The 18,223-nt window shown below is 38.8% G+C and overlaps 1 protein-coding gene across 2 annotated transcripts in view; it reads left to right on the top strand.

The window, feature by feature from the left end:
• APBB1IP (amyloid beta precursor protein binding family B member 1 interacting protein) overlaps positions 1–18,223 on the top strand; it is a 63,879-nt gene that overhangs the window by 24,651 nt on the left and 21,005 nt on the right. For both annotated transcript variants that reach the window (XM_053960864.1, XM_053960855.1), the window contains 5 exons: positions 277–354; positions 3,348–3,507; positions 7,156–7,277; positions 14,106–14,180; positions 15,323–15,466. In XM_053960864.1, coding sequence (XP_053816839.1) covers positions 277–354; positions 3,348–3,507; positions 7,156–7,277; positions 14,106–14,180; positions 15,323–15,466 — 579 coding nt within the window. The remainder of the gene's footprint in view (positions 1–276; positions 355–3,347; positions 3,508–7,155; positions 7,278–14,105; positions 14,181–15,322; positions 15,467–18,223) is intronic.

Genomic DNA, 18,223 nt, shown 5'->3' with positions numbered 1-18,223 from the left:
AGAAGAGTCCAGTTTTCAGGCATTCTTGTAGCATTTGAGGAACAGATCATGTAAGAACTATATGGCTGAGCAACAACAGGGAGCTTTGGTCTTATAAATCAAAGCTTTGGCTGAAAGATATTAGGTCAAGGAAGGCTATCTGAGTATATTAAGTTTGCTGTGACAAGCTTTATCTTCAGGATATAAATATCAAGAAACAACCCTTTATTTTCAAGTAAATGTAAATTGCTGAGATTACTTAAAAAGAAATATACCAAATATCTTGTGTCTTTTCAGGAAGAACTAGAGGCAAAGGCAAAAGCTGACAAGATTAAACTTGCATTGGAGAAATTGAAGGAAGCCAAAGTTAAAAAGGTGAGCCATAAAATAGTAAATGCTACCATAAGAGCTACCACCTAAATATCTGTTAACATTCTTCTTAATAATAAATTTCTTACTAAAATGACTAGGCTTTTCCTTATTTTATCTGCAAAGATTCTCTGTGGAGTTCTTGTCATCCGCCTCAAGAGAAGTCTCTAGGTGAATGCTACCTCCAAGGGACTTATTTTTAGAGGACTTGGAAAGTGCTGCCTCTTTTTCTTTTTCTCAATGCTGGGGCAAAACCCACTCTTCTGATAAGTTGCTTTAGAGAAAGCAGAGTGTATATGAAAATGTTGCTTACTTATGCTGTGCTGATTCCAGGAGTATTAAACTTTTATTTAATATTGGATGTGGATTTAGCCAATCCCTATTAAATTAATGAGGGTCTTCTTGCTAAATCTTTTCACAGCAGTTGTAGTAATGTACAAGCATAATAGAAATTATTTTAGACCAACAAATTAGAAAGCTTCTAGCCAGTGTCTGCACTGTTCTGCAGTGTGCCAGTAATTATGCCCACTCATCCTAAACTAGTGTTCCATCTGAGCTCAGCAGAAGCTGCAGGTGTTCAGTAACTCTGAATAATGGATGTGAACTAAAACCAGTCATGACCTTTCAGTCTTGCTCAAAGAAGACGGGAAGTGTTGGAGCCTGCAGAGCTTCCAGGAAGAATGGAAACTTGCAATAAATTTGGGAATGTCCAGTCTTGAGACAGTTCTCACAGAACGCTTTATGTTCATGTACAAATGCTCCTTCTGAGAGAATGTCTTGGGAGTGTCTTGGGAGGATTTCACCGATGTTGACTTTGTAAAGCTCTGTAACTAAAGTTATGACTGCTCACTGGTCATCCTCTTTTCGTTGTAATGTTAGCAATTCTCCTTTGGGAGACTTCTTTTTCTCCAACTTTTCCCCCTGCCCCCAAATATTTGGAACCATACGATAGAAGTAAGGTTCAATCTTGTGACTGTGTCACTATAATGAAATTACTGTGTCATTCTTGAATTCTAAATTGACTAAATATTGTCAAGAAAACTGGTTTTCTCTCTTTTACTAAAAGCAGAGGGCAGAGGGTAGGGATGATGGTGAAATGCAAGCTCATAGCCTTGGACTTCAGGAGAGCAGACTTTGGCTTCTTCAAAGATCTTCTTGGAAGAGTCCCATGTGGAACCTCCTGATGGGAAGAAGGGATCAAGAAAGCTGGTCAATATTTAAAGATCACCTCCTTCAAACTCAAGAGAGTTTCATCCCAATGGAAGATGATAAGAAAATATTGTAAAGATGATCAGGAGTATCTCCTGTGAGGAAAGGCTGAGATTGCCTAGGGAAGAGAGGGGTCTGTGTGGTGCTTGTCTATCTCTAGAAAAACCTCAAGAGAGGGTGCAAAGAGAATGGAGCCGGGCTCTCTTCAGTGCTGCCCAGTGATGGGGCCAGATGCAATGGGCACAAACTGAAACACTGGAGGCTCTGAACACCAGGAAACACTTCTTTACTGTGGGGGTGGGTGAATCTGGCACAGGTTTCCCAGGCAGATTGTGGATTCTCCCTCCCTGGAGATGATAGCAAACCATCCAGACAGGGTCCTGGCCATCGGTCTCCAGGTGGTCCTGCTTGCCCAGGCAACTGGACTGGATGACCACCCGAGGTGCCTTCCAATCTCAGCTGTTTTGTGATTCTGTGAAGATGGAAGCTGCATGCATGTTTCTGAGCAGTCAGTTATAACCAGACAAAAATCCCCTTTTGCCTTAAACGTGTTAGATTATGCACGTACAACACTTCTTTTTCTGTATAACCTGCAATATCGCTCAGATGCTTATTTTACAGAAGATTCTTCTTACAAGGATTGGAATCAAAACAAGTTCATGGCTTTTGTTACATTTGATTTTGCTTTTCAGAGACAGTGTAGATTTTCTCTTGGCGGTCATAACTCTGCTTTTTACAGATTGTCTCTACAGAACCAAAGCTTCTTATGCACACATTTTAAAATAAAGAGCTATTTAAACAACACTACATGGAAAGTTCTTCCAACTCATCAGCAATGCAGAGACCTTGTAGAGGATTATTCTACTGTTTTCAATACTAATGGAGCATTTTAAGTACTTTCTTATAATGTACTTCCAGTTCTTTATCACATTTTATGTACTTCAGCGTTTTCTTTCATTGTTCCTCTCTGAAGAAAGTTCACTCTGTTTCTTGTTTAACTTCACCATATAAAGAAGTAATGAGTGTCTTAGGTTGATTTGGTCAAAGTTAGTAACTCATGAGGGGAAGAGGAGGGGCACTCACTGATCTTTTCTCTGTGGTGGCCACTGACAGAACCTGAGGGAATGGCCTGGAACAGACTCTCCAGGAAAGTGGTCACAGCATCAATCCTGACAGAGTTCAAGAAACATTTGGACAATGCTCTTGGGCACATGGAGCAATGCTTTTGGGGTTGTCCTGTGCAGGGCCAGGAGTATGGACTTGATGATCCTGATGGGTCCCTTCCAACTCAACATACTCTGTGAACTCATCTGTTTTCTTATTGATGAAGGTTGGACTATGGCCCATCTTAATACAATCCAATTTCAGGTTATTTTGTTGGCATGGCAAGATTCTTCCATTCTTTTTCTATTTTCCACGTTTGTAGCTTGCATTAAGGACGCTCTGTCCTTTTGCACTTGGTTTCCCTATCAGGCATCTTTCCTTAATTGCACATGTAGTAGATTTAGAGAAGAGATTAACTTCTGCTTTTTCTTCATAGCAATTTCACCTTTCCTGAAGTCATGCATAGGACAAGGTTTAATTTTATTTTTAGAGAAAAAAAATCTTTATTTTGGTGAAAATTATAGTGAGAGAATTTCTGAGCTGTTTTATTCTCTCAGCTTGCTGTGGGACAGGATGCCTTTGAATCAGTAATAACCTTTAGCCTTATCTTTCTTATCTGTCTTAGCAGATGTTGTTTCTTTTGTTGTTTCTGAAATTAACTGACTGTTCCGTGACTTTGTTCTCAGCTTGTTATCAAGGTGCACATGAACGATAACAGCACAAAGTCCCTAATGGTGGATGAGCGTCAGGTGGCACGGGATGTTTTGGACAATCTCTTTGAGAAAACCCATTGTGACTGCAACGTCGACTGGTGTCTGTATGAGATGTACCCAGAGCTGCAGATTGGTAAGTGGTGTACTGGCATAGCACATAGCAAACAGATAGATGGCTGGTAATCTTGAAAGATCAGGTAAGTGTTGGTAATCTTGAAAAGATAGTTAACATTTCTCCTGCCCATGGAGGCAGGAGACATGTGGCATGTTCCCTGACATTGGAACATCACAGACTCTAAGCTGAGGGATGCTGCAGGAATACATTTGGTGTGTCCGTGCTGTAGAAATGAGTCCATTCAGCTGTGCTGTGACCTGCAGAAGGCTCCTTGCTTTTCACCATTTGCATTATTTTATTTTACACAAAATTAAGGAGCCATGTGAATTTCAAGGTGATGACAAACCCAAACACACCAGTACTTAAATCCACTTTTTGAAGAGAGGATGCAGTGCTGGAGTGCTGTCAGAAGGCAGGTATTACATACTGGCCAAACAAATGTCATTAAACAAGACTCTGTGAGAAGTGTTTCAGTCATTTCCAATGCTCTTCATTTGTGGTAATTGTTTTCTTAAGTGTAGCTGTGTACAGGACACTGCTCTGTGATGGGGCTGCAGCTCTGCTGATGGTAAGTTATGACTTCTGGAGTAATTAACCTGGCCTCCAGGTCTTAGGAAAGAGCTATGCAAAACTAAGAAATTGTTCTGTGCAACATAATAAGTCTTGTTTGAAAAAGGCTTCAAGGTTTCTTTCATTAAGAACAGAGTATTCTCTAATTGTGAAATATTTCAGAATCTTTTTATTTTCCAGACTGAAAAGGTATTGGCATCAAAAAGAGAAGGAAAATTGCCACAACTTTCTTTCAGAGTCATATTTGACCTAGAGAAATGGGAAATTGACAAACAACCTTTAACATTCTCAGCTTACAATCTCCCAGCAGAGATATGAAAATTCACAAATGAAGTCAAATATCAATACTGCACTTTAAAAGAGCCCCAGGTGTAGTCATTCTGCTAAACTAAATGATAGAAATTTTAAAATAACTTGAAAAAAGCCTGACTGCTCATAAGCAAGGAGATGCTCATCTGCTTGTAAGAGTGGCGCAGAAATTTACTGCCAGTCTGTTTTTGCTACTTGTTTAAGATAATGGTGCTGCATTTTTTTTCTATCTGCTTATCATAACTAAGAAAAGACTGGAAATGTCACTTTATCCTAGAAATCTAACAAAAATCACTGAATAATTTTGGAGTGTTTTCCTGTCTTAGAAAGTTGCTTCCTTTTTGTCCAGTGTGACTCGGACAAACATGTCTAAGTATTAGGATGACATCGCAATAAACATATGGTTTCTGTATCTCCATAGTCATTGAAAAGAATGTACTTGTGTTTCTTCATAATCTGGATAGATATTTGAATTTCTCATCATGCAATTAAAACTGAAGGTATCAAGGAAATTGTTTGTTACAAACATTGGGGTAAATGGTTGGATTTTTTTTTGTAAAAATTACTTATGCTACTTTAGTCCCAGCTAATTCTAGGTGACTGGTTAGTGTTAGGGTATTGCTATAGTAAGGAATTACTCTCATAATGAATAAAAATTATTCTTGAAGCCAGGACAGAAGAAAAATATCAAAGGAAATAAACTTGTATCTGGTTCAAGAAAAAAGGAAAAATTTATTAACTCCTGATGCAGTCAGTGATCTATTACCAGGTCCAGATTTGCTGAGGATGGAGCCTTTTTGTTTGCAGAAGGCAGTTTCAATATGAATGGAATGGTACATGTTCTTTCTTCTGCTTCCAGTGCACAGCAACATGCAGTTAATTTTGTTCAAAATCAGAACAATGTGAACCATTATTTATTTTCATCAATATACTTCTTGGCTGCTGTAGATAGCTTTATTACTATCAGCACAAAGACAAAACTTTTCTGCACTTCATTTTTCTGCCTGCTTTCCACATTAGTATTAAAGAGAATAAAATTGCGTTTACATTAAGAAGCAAATCTGAGCAGCAAATAATTCTTGCTGAACTGAAGGTCCAAGCTACTTTTATATCACAAGATCCTTGACAGGTTGTCTTACATATACAGTTATTTTGAAAGACTCTCATTGTACATAAACTAAACTACAGTTTAAAATTAAATACATGTTAAATATCACAAATAATCTCAGTAGTAAGATGGTAATGTAACACTGGGCTGTACCTACCAGCATCCATTTTGCAATAAAGACTATTATAGTCTTATAATTGACATCCAGATTTGACTTTTTTTAGGTAAATTAAGTATTAGAAAGACCTTCCCGAGGATGATAAAATCACATTTTTCATACATTCAAGAAAATCCTGGTGCAGCAAGTGAACAAACAAAAATATATGTGGCAAAAATTAGTGTTACTGTCTAAGAATTGTTTCATGCCTGTCTTGAACTATAAGGTACTGTTCACCCTTCAAACCATTAATGGGGTTTTATATAGTGCTTTCTATTTCCAGTGCATTGCAGAAGTACCAGTTGCTAAATGAAGAGTTTATGTTGTTGATGTTAAAATTACCATGTACATGCAAATGGATCTTTGAAGCTAATCTCATTCTGTGAATTTAATTAATTCACAAGATAGAGGTTGGATGGGGATGTACTAAACCCTTGTCAAAAGTAACAAGTGTTAAAGAAAGCCTACAGAATGTATGCTTTGTTACTTCCTCTGATGCTAGGCCAGTCTAGGCCATTGGAAGATCACCAGAGACCACAGGAATGGGAGTACAGCTGTCCCCAGGAAGCTGCCAAAATTCTACTGAAAATTGGAGCTGGGTGAATTCCCTATCCCGGTACTGAATTTGTAGAAAAGTGCAGGTTGGGACACTCCAAAATGACCTGTCAAGTTATGCTGAATTCCTTTTCCTTTAAAAGGGTTTTATGTTGAGCAATTTTATATAAATAAAACTGAAGTGATTTCAGAGTTACCTAATCTCAGCACACCCTGTGGCTTTCCTGGGTGGAGGAGTTGGGTTCAGAGCAGATCAGGAGGGGACAGAGCTGACATTAGGTCTCTCACATCCCTGGTAAGGTTAACTACAGAGATGCTGGGTGAACCAGTATATCTTGACATCAGTTCTCAGTCTATCTTTGTATTTTTTCTACTTTGCTATTTGTGGTTTTAAGTAAGTACAGTTGCTTGAAACCAAGCAATTTTTTTTCAGTGCATAGAATTCTTCCTGCTGACAAAAAGCAAATCTTCATTGTAAAAGAAGCAAAGTAAAAAGACAAATAAATTAAGTCTTTACTTTTTTTTTAAATTAATTGGCCTGAGTTTATATGTATCCCTTCTTCAACCCCCCAGTCTGCAGTACTGCAAACCTTAAAAAAACCAAAATCAATCAGAAGCAGAAAGCCATGAAATACATGGGTGTAACTGTCTACTCCTGGTGGGTAACTGTTTCCATCCCTTGCAGTCTTCAAGCAACAAACAGTACAGAGATTCAGGAGGAATCCAGGAGCATGGCACAGCTACATAAGGTGTCTTCTGTAGCTGCTTTCCCTTCCATGTGACACAATTTCATGTGATGTGTGATGGGTTCTACACCCGTCTGTGCAGTGGAAAATAGTGCTGAACTGTCCAGCCCTGGGTGAGGGAACATCAGATAATGATCACATTCTTACACAGGAATTTCTGCAGCCTCAGGAGAGGGCAGAAACAGTATGAATGTCTTACATTATCTTCTCTGTCTCTCCAGAAAGGTTTTTTGAAGACCATGAAAATGTTGTTGAAGTGTTATCAGACTGGACTCGAGACACTGAGAATAAGATTCTGTTTTTGGAAAAAAGTCAAAAATATGCTTTATTTAAAAATCCCCAGGTAAGTTGACATGGCATTTGGGTAAGAGTCTAAACTAAGGTCATTTAGTCTGCATGCTGCCTATTACATTAATAATTTGCTTTCAGCTCTGTCTGTTCAGAGAAAGCAAAACTTGTATTTTCAACCAAAAAAACCCACCAGGATGTTGAATACAGGATTTAAAAATTAGAGTTTTCTGCTTTTTTTCTGATACTGTTTTAGAGTCCTGTCTGTAGAGGTAAAAATTGAGGCATGTAGTTCACCTCCAGTACAAGCCACTGCTTGGGTACAGCTCTTAGAACTGTATGAGATGGCACAGCTGTAAAAACTTGGCCTTTGTTTTTACTGCAGCTTCTACACTACTTCTGCTGATGAATATAAACATTTCCTTGAAGGCCCAGTATTTGCCAGTTGTACATGAAACTTCATAATGGGTATACTGAATGCTACAGAAGATTTACTGGATTTTGTTTATACTGAGAAGAATTGGGTTATCAGTAACTTGGTGCACATTAACTTTGTAAAGGAGGGTCTGCACACTGAATTGCATCAAATTATTCAGATAAGTGTATGCACAAATTGTTTTATTTCTTGTGTTATGTGGTCAAAGCTGTATGTACAAACGTCCTGGAACATACAGTTGCTGCATTCTGGGGCACAGGATCTTTTCCCCATGTCAGCTGACTGTTAGCTCACTGAGCATCTGGTTTGTTCCTAAGGGCAGCAAGAGAAAAATTAGCAATTCAGCATTGCCAAAAAAAAAAAAAAAAAGAGTCAAATATGTAATTTGGCAGCAAATCTCACCAAGCTGCTCATTAGGAAATTGTTGGGTTTTTTTTTAGAATGAGCCTATATTTAAAATAAAACCTATGGAATAGAAGTTTCCTTCATTGATATAAGTATCCAGAGTCAGGGAAAGAGAAAACTTATCCTGCAGTGTACATGGATTAATGTTGATTTTTAATATGAAACAGCAAAGCCAAGTTTGAGAATACAATATGGTGGCTCAAAGTGTCCTCTTTTCTAGAGCATATAAACCTACCCAGCAGCAGAGGTTCAACTCCACGTTTGAGTCACTGTAGTGTTATTTGGCTAAGTGGTTTAGAGCAAGTCTCTGAACCTCAAACAGAAAGTAAAATTTAGATGAATATTCTGCTGTGATGAGTATTGCATTTTGGTTGCAATGAAGTTTAGAAATAAATGTGACCTAAAGCAGAACTAAACAAAAGTGTAGGTCTGTCCTCATGTCTCAGCTGGATCTGGACAAGTCTGCAGTCATTGAGCTTTAGCCCCTCCATGATAAGCTCTAAAATGAGCAGTCTAAGGAAACTGCATCAGTTGTGGCTATCACACTGTTGAAAGATTTTGCCAGTAATAAAGTGTGACCATCTGTCAGGCGTGGTAAACTCAAACATTGTGAATGGGGAAAATAGTACAGTCATATCAGCACTTTGTGGCAGAAAGTAATCAGTATTGTACAGAGCTCACACTAAACACTGAAACATGGTAAAATACATATCTGCAGTGAGTCCCTGAAAAGGCAAACCAAGCGGAAATGCTGAGCTGTGGGGGGTAGGGTGCTTGATTACCTAGCAAACTACCTACAGAAATTATGGTGTAACCAATGAGAAACTGAAATCTTGTGCTCTGGGACTGTGTGCTCAGTATATTCAGCCTCCTTCTGGCTCAGTCAAGGCTGCCACGTAAAACTCATTTTGGGAGTACACAAATTGCAAAATGCTTTTTTTGACACACCCTGTGGTGCTAATGCCACAGCAGCTGAATTCCTTGTTTATTTCATGCTCATTCTGTTGGAAGGGTTTTGTGGAGATCTCACCATTTTTTAGCTTGTAGATCTTTTTCTGGGGAAAAAAAGAGGCAAATTCTAAAGGTGACCAGGTGCCTACAGTTTATTCTTAAACAAATTAGTGATACAAAATTTTCATCACAAAGATTTGACACAATTAGTGCTTAAAAAAAAATCTTTTAAAGATGGGCAGATGCCTTCCTAAAACAAGTGGATCTCTGAAAAAGGTCTGTGACCTGTACCAATGTTTATTGTTTCTTTCTGTTATAGACCTATAGAACTAGTTATAGACCTATTTAACAACACTTAATTAAAAGTTTCATTTTCTGAGGAGGAATTGAGGTTCTGAAATGCAGGATATATGCTGCAATATGTTGCTCAGTTAATGCCCATGGCGTTTTTTGAAGATTCTTGTCATGCAGCTCTTGGTACTTTTTCTGCAGCTTTGTTTCTGAAATATTTTTTTTAAGAAATACCTTTTAGAAAAAGCTTCTATAAAATTCTCACATGTCCCCCTTGCCACGAAGACAGGCACACTTTTGCCCTCTGCTCACTGTGATATAATAGACCCCATAAAAGATTGTTCCATGAATACCATCAGTGACTCATCTGCAGAGAGGGAGCATCACAAGTCTGTGACTAAAGAGTGAAACAAAAATACATACTGGTACGTGGGCAAATAAAGAGAACCTTTACAACATTGGAAAGGTGATGCTTTGTCATATGGTTGAGTGATGCTGGTTTTCTCTTGAAAGGAAATGTTGTCAGGTCTCAACACCTCTTTTCCAAAAACTGAAAAAATAATTCTCAGCTAAAAGATACTATAAAAGGAAGAAAAATGAAGGAAAATGGTTGGTTTTGAGGTGTAGCTGAATCTAAACTCCTTGCTGTAAATGCTGGTCATGCTCTTTGAACACTATATTTTACTTCTGTTCGCATGAACTTCAATTTCCTGTGTTTTGATAAAATCAAACAGTGCAGGTAATGCCACCTATATGTGCTTTTGTTTGTTTTCTTATTATTGGACAGTATTTATGAAAATTATTGAAAGTCTGTACAGTGAGTACTTTATGCTTCTGCTCCCTCATATGTAAGCCAAAAGCTAGATCTACACCTTCCAATGGAGAACCCATACCCTGAATCGATATTTTATTTCTTCTGAAGAGCAAGAGTTCTCAACAGTATTCAGAAGGAGGTGGAGTAAGGATTTGTAATGTTTTTGTAACAAGACAGCTATAGCGAGTTTCATGCTTGAATATTTAGCTACTATCCGCCAGGTGATACTTCTGTTTTTCACCAGCTTGGCCACATCTATGAATCAAGGTTTTCCTTTTGTCTCCACTGCTACCCAGTGATGGAAACATAAAAGGGTGACAGGGAACTTGGTTATTGAGTATGCTTGCAAAAGTGCAAAGAAGTGAGAAAAGGGAGGCATACTCCCATTGTTTAGTAATCTTAATTTCTCTTTTTGGGGTTTCAAAAGAGCTTTGCCTTTAGCTTCATGTTTTTGTTTTTGTTTTTGTTTTTTTTTTTTTTTTTTTTTTTTTTTTTTGCTTTTATGATCTTCAGAGTAATTATAGGCATCTTCTAATAGTTTTAATGTGCAGTTTCCTAGGGGACACACCATCACACCATGATACAAGTTGCAGATATGACCTTGTTCTGGTTTATTTTTTCTGCGCAAACCATGCAGCATTGAGTAGCAGTTGCAATGATCTGAAATGGGATGTGAGCTGGCCAGTTCTTGCCTCATATTGGATGCAGGTTGGATGAGCATAAGCAGGCAGCCCATTGCTCAAAGAAGCTATTCATGAGTATGAGGTAGCTGCCTTGTTTTACTCACACTGCTTGATCTATGATGTTGTGGATTTTTCAGATCTTCTGGAAAATCAGTCTCAAGAGCTTGAAAGCAAAAATACAACCTAAGTGTAAGAGGAGGCAGGGGGAGCATGCTGTGTTGGAGCACCTGTTTTTTGCCATGCAACAAGTAGTTGCTGCTGCATTCCCACTTGGATGGGTCTGTGAATGAAAAAAGGGAAAGGTGTGAAAGAGGTGCTATTTCATTTAGGAAATTCATTTCTTGAGTACAGAGACATAAACACCAATCATAGAATTTGACAGTGCAGTAGTTAAGTACTGTTTCTATCGTGATCCAGGTTTGCTTTGCTTACGTGCCAAAACAGATGGTCTTGGACACTACTGAAAACACTTTCTTTCTTCCACTGTTTGAGCATTATACAGTGCAGAGAGATACACCTTGATTATTTTTTTACCTGCTTTTCCAGGCAAAAGGAGAAAGCTGTGTCCCTAAGTGGAAAGGTTGTATGTGTAGACTTGTCCGTTGAATGTAAGAAATAGTTAATTCTCAAGTCTGTAGATATATGCAGAAAGCTGCCCTGCAGCTACATCTTGTCCCATTAATGACCTGACATCCCAAACCAAACATGCATTTCCCAGTGGTGTCCTCACACAGGAAAGAGCTTGCCTTTTATCATGACCTTTGACTACTGGACTTGAAATGACCTCTTCTGGACACATGTGGTTTCCCTCCTCTAGGATGAATGCTTCTGATCAAAAATAGAAGACCACACAACAATGAAACAAGTACAGTGTTTGGTCTGCTCCCCAGTTTCTTAGCCACTGACAAAGTTCTATGTACTCCAGATTTCAGGAAAGAGACATAAAGGAGTTAATCAGTAATAAATGAAGTGACAGGTGAAAGAGAACAGTGTACATCTGTGTAACACTGGGTTAGGTGACAGAGCCCCGTTTACCTAATGAAAAAGCTGTGGCATTAGAGATCCTGCATGGATATCCTTACAAACTTTCTCTCTTTACAATTGATTATTTCAGTACAGGGTGGTCTGGCCTTCTGCTAAATAAGTGCCAGATGCCCGAATGTGAATCAGTTGTAGTCAGAGGAGCTTTGTTTTTGTATTATCAATCCACAGAAGGCTGACTAAGTCAGATGGATGCTCTCCCCACTAGTAAAGTTGATGAGCCAAGCCTTGTTGAGACAAAGTATACTTACCTTGATAAATCTTCATTGTGTATTTTAGTGGTTGTACTATGTCTTTATAATGATTTAGAGAAGAAGCCTTACAGCTTTCCAAACCCATCCCAAGGTCTGAAGGCCCAACCCAGCCTAACAGTGCCCTCTGAGGCTTTAGGGCTGCAATAGTGCTGCCTGTCAAGGAGAGCTGGTGCACGTGCGCGGGGCACCGAGCTGCAGCTGCTCGGAACTTTTAAGTGGGTTGTGTTTTTGAGCTGATTCTGGTTTTTTTCCACTCTGAATATTGTCTTTAAATGTAACTGCAAAGGTGTGGTCCTTAGTGTTTGCTTTACCTACAGCTTTGGACTAAAATTATGTCCAGGCAGTCTGAAGCCAGCTGCATTTCCTAGGATAACTGCCTGTTGTATTGAATGTTAAAGTTTCTCACACCATGGGCATGGCATCAGCATAGGCCACGTTGCAGGTGTCTGTGTTTCTGAGCTCCCCTGACTTAATGTGAACTTCTAAGAAAACAGTTTTTAAAGAACTGGTTTTGAGATCCAGACCTGTTCTGCTTCCTCTCCTGGTGCCCCTCCAAAAATGGTCTGCTCTGAGGCTTGCATTCTGGCAGACATCTGTTCACAGCACTGCTTGGAAAAGAAGATGTGGTTGTGTGCAAGAGCAGGGCTTCACTTCAGATAAATTGCATTGCTGTAAATGTGGTCTACTGGCAGGACAGATTTGCTGCTTGTTTGTTTCTTTCTTATACTATGGCAACATCCTGTTCCTTTATTTACACACTTCTCACTTGTGTTTTGGTAATGTTTGCATTTATGTTGCAGTTCAGGTGTTGAGGAGTTCTAGGTATGTAAATATGTTGTCACTTTCGCACAGTCTTGAGACATGAAGAAATAGAGATGAAAAGTCAGATAAACTGAAAAACTAAACCACAAGAACTCTGAGTGTAACTATTCTGGCCTCTAGGCCATGGATCCAAATGCTACTTCCATCCTTGATCTCTCTGCTTCCTTCACTGCCTTACAGTCTGCAGACAGCCAGCTCTGCTTGTCTGGCCCTGCTTGTTGTGGAGCAAAGCCACTGCACATGCTCCAGCACACAAGTCCTAGCATCCTAGACAAGTGGGAACACTTGTCAGAATTTGCATATAAGTCCAAGTGCTGTCCTTTTGTCCATCTGTACAATGCAGATGGATGCAGATTGGTTATTGCTGTTTAACAGTGGGTGAATTTGTTTTTGTGGGTGAGGATGTCCTTGAGGCATTGTGGTTCCTTATTTGTGGGGCAGGCAGGCACTGGGTCCTCCAAGGGCAGCTGCAGTGTCACAGAAGCAGAGTGCAGGCTTTATTTTCAGTAGGTTGGAGCACATGTGCCAAGATATCAGGGTGATCACTTCTTCAGATTTCTTCTAGATTTTTGAACATTTCTTCACTGCATAAAAGTACTTTGAAGAACATGAGCAGGGATACTATAGTAGCAAGTAGTAACTTTGGATAAAGGCTTTGGCATATAAGCACTTTAACTAAAAAATTGAGAGCTGAGTTATATCCAGAGTGCAAGATACAAAGCATGCAGGTTACCAGATTAGGTTGTAGGGAAAATGCTTTCTACCCTTTTGATACTGCATTGTATTCATTGTATATCAGCATGCAATCAAATGTTAGGTTCTCTACAACCTGTAATAATATAGGAAGCAGTGAAAATTGGAATGCTAAAACCCAAAGCCATTGATCCAGAAAAACAGCTAAAAACATAAGCCACTGGTTTTCATTTTTGGAGGCCATATTTACATGGGCAAAACCAATCTTTTATTACTTTTGAATTAAATTCAGAATAAAAAATTAAAATTCATGAGCAGGCAGATGTGATTAAACTTATCTGTAAGAAGAGTCCATAAGCATCTGTCTCTTGCACCTGCTGATTGGGTACTCAATATTGAAAGACTCAGTAACTATTGAGTGAGTTTGTAGCAATCTATTTACTTGTATTGCTGGCTTTATAATAAACATTAACTTCTTTTGTGTCTTCATCAGAATTTCTACCTGGCAAACAAAGGGAAGAAAGAAAGCAAAGAAATGAATGATAAAAACAAAGAGGCTTTGCTGGAGGTAAGCCAAATTATTAGGCTGCTGATGCAAAAGTTGCAAATGTTTGCAAATGCAAAGTGCAAAACTTTGCCACCATTTGCATCTGCTCTGCAGTAACAGCGTGTAGTTCTTTGTGGGAAATGGTGTAACAACAGGATGTTCTGTGATCATTGGTGTCTTTGTATCTCAGGTTTAATATGTTGACTTTCCTCTGCATTGGCTGTTCCTCATTAAAAATGCAGATTGTTCACTCTTAGGCCAGCCTGTGGGACTTTTCATTGTTAGTAAGGCTGATCAGTACCAAACAATTATCTTTAGGTTAGAACAATTATCTTTAGGTTACTTCTCAACTTATTAGCTGTGCTACAACAGAAAAAGACATGTGCACTTTTCCAGAAAGTCTGTTTAATCTCTTGCCTTTCCTGCTGAAGTTTTACTTCAGATGTACGCTTGAAAGAGAAAAATGCAGAGTTATTTGAAAGAAAAGATTAGCACATTTCTCCAGGCAAGCAGTTTGGTAAAAGCTCAGAAAGGAAATGTTTTTCTCGGGTGACTAAGGACTCACATTTCAAAATTAGTGCATCTCATGAAGACACCTGATGTTAACCAGCAGAAGTCCTGGTGAATTCTAAATGAAAACATTAAGTAAGTGTGTTTGCATTAAAAATTACCCAATAGTAAGTCCTTCAAGCAAACAATTAGTATATCTGATTAAACAGTGTTTTAAATGTATTTTAAAGTGAAGGCAGAGATTGAGCTGTTTTTAGAGCTCTAAGCAGTCTCTAAAGAATCTCTCTACCAAGGTATTTCTCTACAGAACCTAAAAACACTGCAGTAGAGGAATAAACCCAACAACAGTATCAACCACTCTCTTCTATAGCCTTCACTGAGCACATCTATGTCTAGTTAAAAGCCTTTGTAGGTTTTTGCTTGACCCTAAGGACTGGAGGTTTTGCAAGCCTTCTTTATCAGTGTGTGAGCACCCAGCATTAGCTTGGAAAAGTTTCCTTTGCCTGTCTAAGGCGTTCATTTCCCTAGTAACTGCACTCCCCATGTTCATATGTTCACTGTCACAAAAAATGTCTTTCTTTTTCAAGGGAGCATTTTTCTGCTATATATTGATAGGATTGTGCTTAAATGGATTTATTATTTTTGTTGCACAGGAAAGCTTCTGTGGGACATCTGTCATTGTGCCAGAGCTTGAAGGGGCCCTTTATTTAAAAGAAGATGGAAAAAAGTCCTGGAAGAGGCGTTATTTTCTTCTACGAGCTTCTGGAATTTATTATGTACCCAGAGGAAAAACCAAGGTCAGGAAGCCAAATAATCCTTTTAGCAATAAAACAGTTAGTGGAGGTGAAAGTGTAGAACTCCCAAGGTGACATTTGAAGAGCACTGTCTGGTGCATCTGAGAGGGCGGAGATTTCCATGGTTCAACTTTGACTACACCACTTGTGCAAATACTAGAATGCAGTCAGTGAATCCTGTCATGTTACTCTGCTTTTGATTTCAAGGGATAGATAAAAGCATTAATACAATAATGCTCCTCCAGAAAGCAGGAGAGGAAAGAAAAACAGCATAGCACCCATCAGCTGGTGGTGAGCTGCCAAAATGCTTCACTGTTATATGGGTTCTCTTTGAAAGAAAATCTTAAAAAGTTGTCAAGTAAACTAATTTCATGTCATAAAAAAGGTAGAATTTTACTTTGCTTGATACTGACTTTCTACACCAGTAACCAGCACATGAAATGCTGGTTTTTCAATACAGTGATCCATACCTAGAGAATGTGTTGTCTTTTATGGCTTTCTAAGACTGTCCTTTGTGTAGAAAGAAGTGAGACAGAAGCATCTACTCAAATTTACTTACATTTAGTACTACAAAAGAACTAAAGAGTCTGAATTGCCAGCACTGGATGTATTGCACATAAGGGCAGCTGGCTTTTCATTTCCACAGTGATGAGGTAGAACAGTGGATTCTGGGACTGGTGGATGGTTTTTTTGTTGTTGTTGTTTGGTTGGTTTTTTGTGGTTGTTGGGTTTTTGTGGGTTTTTTTTGTTTGTTTGTTTGTTTGGTTTGGTTGGTTTGTTTTGTTTTTTGGGTTTTTGTTTTTTTTTTTTTTTTTTGTGGGGTTTTTTTTGTGTTTTTTGGGGGTTTTTGGGGTTTTTTTGGGGTTTTTTTGGGGGGGTTTTTTTGGGGTTTTTTTTTGTGTGTTCTGAAAACCACTTCTGTTACCACTTACAGTTCTGCTAATGCTTCATCTTTAGAAATGCTGCTGCTGGTGAAGCTTTACTGTTAGGATTTGTGCTTTGAAATTTAACTCTTCTGCTATTTCCTGAGTAAAGTACAAAGGAAAAAAAATTAATCTTGTAAAGGGATGTTGTGCTGCTGCTCCAGTGACCTGTTTATAACCGAAACACAGTGAAACACAGATCACCTTGCTGCTTTCACAGCAATTTATTTTGACTTTACCTGACCCTGAGATAATGGCTTTCATGCCTCAAATCAGGTTGTACGCACAACATCCTATCAATTAGGATCTAGAATGCAATTTAGAAGGCACTTAAGGTGGAAAAAGTGTAAGAGTAGTCAAATGCAAAGTCCATCTTGGACATTTCCTTGAAGCATGCCTCCAACAATGACCAGTAGTACAGTGCCAAAGCAAGGCAAGCATGTCCTGAGAGTTACTCAACCTTTTTTCATCATCCAGTGATACATGTTCCAGTGGCTTTTCATCATAGTGTAAATGAGGGAAGTGCTTTCTTTTTTCCAGGTGATAGGCTGTAAAAATAGGCTCAGATGGAGCAACACAGTCCCCTTGTAACAGCTGTTTAACACTTTGCTGCCTGTTCATCATTACAGCCTGTGTACCTCCCTGCCTATAACTGAGCAGTTTTAGGAATTGTGTGCTTTAAAGTCACTATATTACCACAACAAATCTAGTTCTTTAGAAGACAGTCACAGCTCCTTAAAATGGTAGCTGTTTGCTCCTGCATCTGTAACAGCCTTCAGCAAAAGGCTGAAGTTGTGGCATGTCTTAGCCATTCCAGAGAAAGTCAAGTGCTTAATGGTGATCTAAGTGATTACTGCGCTCTGTATTGGAACAGCTGAGGATGAGGTACACATGTCTGTTGTGGAGATCTAATCTCTGGGACATGAGCAGGATCCTGTGAGGGTGTTAAACATCTTAAAGCACTGCAGTAGAATTCAGTAGAGCTCTTCAGTCAAAGCCCTTAAATGATGACAGTTCATCCCTTGTCAGGGTAGCATGAAAAGTGCACGTGCACCTTGCACATCATTCAGTTGTGGGCAGAGCAGTCTTTCTTTGAGGCACAGAAATGAAAAGTTGGCAGACAACAGTATCTTCAGCTGCTGCAACTGTTTTAAAATTCATCATATATATTCCTGTTTTCAGTATTTACAAAAAAGCAAAGTCATCTGGCATACCTTTGGCACTTTGTGCTGACTGTAAAATACATGGTGAAAATTAAAATACAGGGGCACGTTCAGATAATTTTATACACATGCTTGTGCTGGTTTGTGTTTCAGGGTTATTTGTTAACAAACCAGCACCAGTCAGCACTGCTGTCTTAATTTCTTTTTTCAGCATTGTTCTACTTACATCCCATTCAAAAATGTGCTGTTAATGGACAGGGTCACAGAACAAAAGCATCAGAATTACAGATAATTTAAAAATCTATTTTTGTTAATTGTGTTGCTTTTTCATGTTAACGTTGCTGTGTCATGTTAACATTGCACAAATACTCACATTAAGCGCCTTTGTCACTTGCATAAAAATCTGTTCCTTAGAAGATAATGACAACTGCATTCATATTGGTCCTAATCACTATTGCCTGGTTCCTAAAGGAAAGGAACAACACATTATACGGGATGGATTTGAGCACATTTAGGAACTTTAAGATGTTGAAAAAACGAGGTCCACACACTCACTGACAAAATCTCTGGCATCATCAGCTGCAGCAGATACAGGAGAAAGAGGAAAGTCCTGTCTACATCTAGTAGGAAGTATTTAGCCACATATCTTACTTGCAAACTCAATTTGTAATAAA

This window comes from Vidua chalybeata, chromosome 1 (assembly GCF_026979565.1).
Source record: "Vidua chalybeata isolate OUT-0048 chromosome 1, bVidCha1 merged haplotype, whole genome shotgun sequence".
NCBI lineage: Eukaryota > Metazoa > Chordata > Aves > Passeriformes > Viduidae > Vidua > Vidua chalybeata.
This window is presented reverse-complemented; position numbering and strand designations above follow the sequence as displayed.